Source organism: Sardina pilchardus, chromosome 14 (genome assembly GCF_963854185.1).
Source record: "Sardina pilchardus chromosome 14, fSarPil1.1, whole genome shotgun sequence".
NCBI classification, from domain to species: domain Eukaryota; kingdom Metazoa; phylum Chordata; class Actinopteri; order Clupeiformes; family Clupeidae; genus Sardina; species Sardina pilchardus.
The window spans coordinates 10,890,704-10,895,092 of record NC_085007.1 but is presented as its reverse complement, the minus strand read 5'-3'; the positions used below and the strand labels follow the sequence as shown (position 1 = coordinate 10,895,092).

The following is a 4,389-nucleotide window of genomic DNA, read 5'->3' as shown; positions in this document are numbered from 1 at the left end:
GTGATCAAGGCGTTTATATTGCATTCCAGCCTGTGACTGACTAATGACTGCTATCCTTAACGATTCTTCCATGTAAAGGTTCAAGTCAAGTAATGCTGTTATGTTGGCAAAAGATGAGTGCACATGACAAGAGTCATTTCAAAGAACATTGGCACAAGCTTACCGGACTGTGGAATGCATGTTCAGAGTCACAAACAAACACATGTTTATTTTTTTCTGTTATTTTATGCTTTATTTATTTTTGAACTAGGATTTGGGATGGGTAGGAGAGGATGGGGGGTAGAGAGCCCCTTTGGCATTCCCATGTTGAAAGATGACAAACACATCCAAACAAGGGGGACTGAAAGAACAGGAATGGGTTTTTTTTTTTCTTGGTTTTGTTTTTTCTGAGTCCATACATAAAATACATTTATCTGATATTCTGTTTATTTTTTTACTCTGTTTTCACTCTCCCTGTTACTCTGATAAGTGTCCAGCTTGATATCGCTCCCTTCTGCTAACAGTCACTTCATGTGCTATTACATATATAGATACATCTGTGTAGAATGACTTCAGCTTTTTCATTGTGTATACTGGCAAGGACAGTGAGAGTTTGTGCGTGTGTATATGTGTGTGTGTGTGTGTGTGTGTGTGTGTATGTGTGTGTGTGTGTGTGTTTGTGTATGTGTGTTGTATGTGTGAGAAGGAGCATTTGTTTTGGTAGATACAGGGTCTATATGGAGGAGTTTTGGGTGGTAGGGGAGGGTGGGAAGGGGGTGGCTATCGTCCAGGAAGTCAGGCTTTTATCACCCATCTCAACCCTCGCAATCCCCACATCCCATAAATCTACCCTCTTTCGCTCCATCGCTTCATTCATCCTTCCCTCCATCCCTCCGTCTCTGTCTGTCTCTGTCTCTGTCTCTCTCTCTCTCGCGCGCCTTTGTACTCGTTCACCCACCGCCGCCACCGGTGACGACGGCGATTTTCCTACATGATCCCGCAGGACGAGAGGGGGTTGGTGAGGTGGCAGGTGCACGCCGACTGGCAGTACTGCCGCACCGTCTGGTAGCAGCTGCGGTCGGCGTCGCCGCCCCACTGCACGGTGCCGGCCGGGTCCGGCGGCAGGCGGCTCAGGATGCTGGTGTTGATGGCCAGCGCGGCCAGGCCGTAGTCGGTGAAGAGCACGGTCTCGCGGCGGCACGTCGGGCACGAGATGAACTTGTACTTGGGGCAGGACTCGTAGAGGATCTGCAGGCACTCCTCGCACACCGAGTGCAGGCAGGAGAGGATCCGCGGCCGCTTGCCGGCGAAGTTGTACACGTGGCCGCACGTGGGGCAGTTGAGCGGCTCGCACGACGGCATGGCGGGGCCCGAGCACACCGACGAGCCCGACGAGGTGGACGAGGAGCCCGAGGACGTGGAGCCCGAGCGCAGCACGTACTGGTTGACGATGACGTCGTCCATCTTGTAGTGGAACTGGTGGTAGCAGATCTCGGTGGGGCCTCCGACGACGCTGGCGGCCAGGCTGCTCTTGCGCTGCGACAGGAAGACGCCGCCGCCGCCGGGGCCGGCGCTCAGCTCGCGCCGCATCAGCGCGTGGGGCGGGGGGGACACCAGGGGCCGCAAAGGCGGCGGCGGCGTCTGGCTCGGCGGGGGCGGCAGCTGGAGGGTCGGCGGCAGCGGCGGCGGTTTGGTGAGCTCCAGGGCGAGGTCGCTGCAGGCCTGGTTGACGATGACCTCGCCCTCGTGGCTGCTGACGATGCAGCTGCTGCCGCCGCGGCCGCCGCCGTCCCAGGCCACGCGGGGCGGCGGGGCGAAGCGGGGCTGCGTCACGGGCACGGTGCACTCGCGCGGGAACTTCTCCGACTGGATGATCTTGACGGTATCCATGGGGATGGCGACGGGCTGCCGCCTAAGGCAAGACATCCGTTTCCAAAGCGGTGAGTCACCAAGAGACTTGGAGTGGGGGCGGGGGGGGGGGTGTAAGGGGGTGTGTGGAGTAGAGCAAGTCTATTTGTAGCTCCTACTGATCGCACTCCGGAGGGGCTGACTTTCAGATCAGCTGTTGTGATGCCTTTCCCAGTAGTTGGTCTTTCAGTTGCGGAGTTGGGGGAACGGGGGTGGGGCTGTCGTGGCTAACTCAGCCATTAGAGGGGACATGGGGACGGACGGTTGTTTCCATGGTTACCCCCCGTGGATGCCCCCGACTGCCAGCTGTGATGTGTTGTTGCTGCGGTGGAGTGGTAAGGTGAAGGGGGAACGCCAGCGCCCCCAAAAGACCCTTCGATAGTAAACCCCACTGTTACTCAGCTCAAATAGTTCAAAATGGTACAGTCCAGGTGAGCACCAGATGGTTCAGTCCGGCTCAGGCTTGTCCTTAATCCAGTAGCTTAATGATGGTTGGCAATTTTACTTTTATCCTGTTGTTTTGTTTTGCTGTAAGTCCTTAATTGATTAGATGTATATCAAGGACGCTTTTGTGTACAGTACAAGATAATATCTATGATATACTCCTCAACGACAAATTGCTTAACACAATTACAGCACCTAATGCTTTAACAATAAAGACAGGATATGTCTCCAGTACTGATACAGATATGTTCTGCTGATTATGTACAAGTACTTTTTTACAAGACACATATCATGGCTCTAAGTAGTAAGGAAACTTCATCAGAACACTGCAAGAGGTTCTAAGGCTTACAACACAAATTTAGTCTGATGGTTGAAGTCAGTCTAAAGAGCTTCCTTCCTGTTCTGAAGCGAAACCGCAATGTCGGGTCGGTGACCTTAAAACAGAAGCCAGTGCAGATACTCGTGAGAGGTCTGCGTCTCTGGTGAAGATAGCCAGGTCCTCTTAACTCCTGACCTTGCCCACTCTCTCGATAAGAGGGGTCTTTTTTTAGAGGTGACTCGCTAGGTGATGGAAAGTTCTTGGAGTGGTTCTCTGAGCAGGCCAGTGGTGAAGGGCTGGAGAGGAGGGAGAGTCTGACGTGTGTGTGTGTGTGTGTGTGTAGGGGGCCAGACTGTCCAACCGAGAGTCTGGGGTGAGATAATAGGTCCCTCAGTAGCCTTGTCTCATCTTCAGCATCACTGTCATCGTCCTCCTCCCTGTAATACTTTAGATGGTCACTCGCTTGTAGGTAGTATTGCCTGTGTCTTCACCTAGAGAGCCATAGGAAAGAAAGAAGGAAAGAAAGAAAGAAAAAAAGACAGAAAAAAGAAAGAGGAAGAAAAAAGAGAGAAATTCACGTTTAGCAACACTAGACACATACTGACACATACCACATTAGCTTGATTTCTCAACATTGTGAAAATGACAAACTAGTGACTTCCTTGTTTGTTATTTTCTCATATAAAGATTCTGAGGCCTTATGAGGACATGTGTGCGTGTGTCTGTGTGTGTGTGCATGCGGCTCATTTAGGCCAGTACCGAAAAGGAAATGACCATGGTTTTTGGCATTTCCAGGCAACATCGAAAACCGTTTCAAACCTTCACCTGTATCACAGACTTAATAATTGCATTGACTTTGTAATTACATTTTTCTAGCAGACCTCAATCAATACATCATAACCTGACACTGGTCAACAGCAAACGTTTCTGAACTCATTTGGAGAACACCGCTCGTCCTTGATAACAGGACATTCTGGGTACATCACAGATAACATCCCCTGCTCGCATCCTCAACCCTCTAGCCAGTGTGTGTGTGCGTGTGTCTCGATTGACTGTGTGTGTGTGTGTGTGTGTGTGTGTGTGTGTGTGTGTGTGTGTGTGTGTGTGTGTGTGTGTGTGCGAGTAGGCAGCAGCAGCAGCAGCAGCAGCGGTGGTATTTGATACAGCTGACCCCGTGTGAAAAACTGCTGCGCTGGTGCGATCTCCGATCCATCGCCCTCTGAAAGTGACCACTGTTCATTTCCCTGCGGCCACACTGGCCATCAAGGCAGGCAGAGCGCGGGGCTTATAAACAGCAAGCGTGTGTCCCGCGCAAGACACACGCTTGAGAGAGAGAGAGAGAGAGAGAGAGAGAGAGAGAGAGAGAGATGTGGCAAATCATGTTACATAAAGACACGGCGGCGTGGCCGAAATAGAGTGATGGGATTAATATGGCATTGGCTACCACATACTGGCCCCCGCCACCGCTTATATGCGTAATTACATAAGAGCACTTCATGGCAAGGACGCTGAGGAGATGGCTAGGCTGTTTGAGCCGTTTGATGGAGCTTAAAAGTGCCTTTGGAACCTGTGTGTGTGTGTGTGTGTGTGTGTGTGTGTGTTTGTCTGTGTGTCTGTGTGAGGAAGAGACAGACAGACTGAGGAGTGTGTGTAGTATGCATGTGTGTAGCATGTCCATGCATGTATTGTACATGTGTGTGTGTGTGTGTGTGTGTGTGTGTGTGTTTACGAGATGGACA

The 4,389-nt window shown here is 51.5% G+C and overlaps 1 protein-coding gene across 1 annotated transcript in view; it reads right to left on the bottom strand.

Annotated features, from left to right (window-relative positions):
* Positions 1-214: 214 nt before the first annotated feature.
* rnf208 (ring finger protein 208) overlaps positions 215-4,389 on the bottom strand; it is a 14,977-nt gene continuing 10,802 nt past the window's right edge. Inside the window, exon 2 of the mRNA XM_062554535.1 lies at positions 215-3,141. Within this exon, the coding sequence (XP_062410519.1) occupies positions 967-1,905 (939 nt within the window). The 5' untranslated portion in view covers positions 1,906-3,141 and the 3' untranslated portion in view covers positions 215-966. The remainder of the gene's footprint in view (positions 3,142-4,389) is intronic.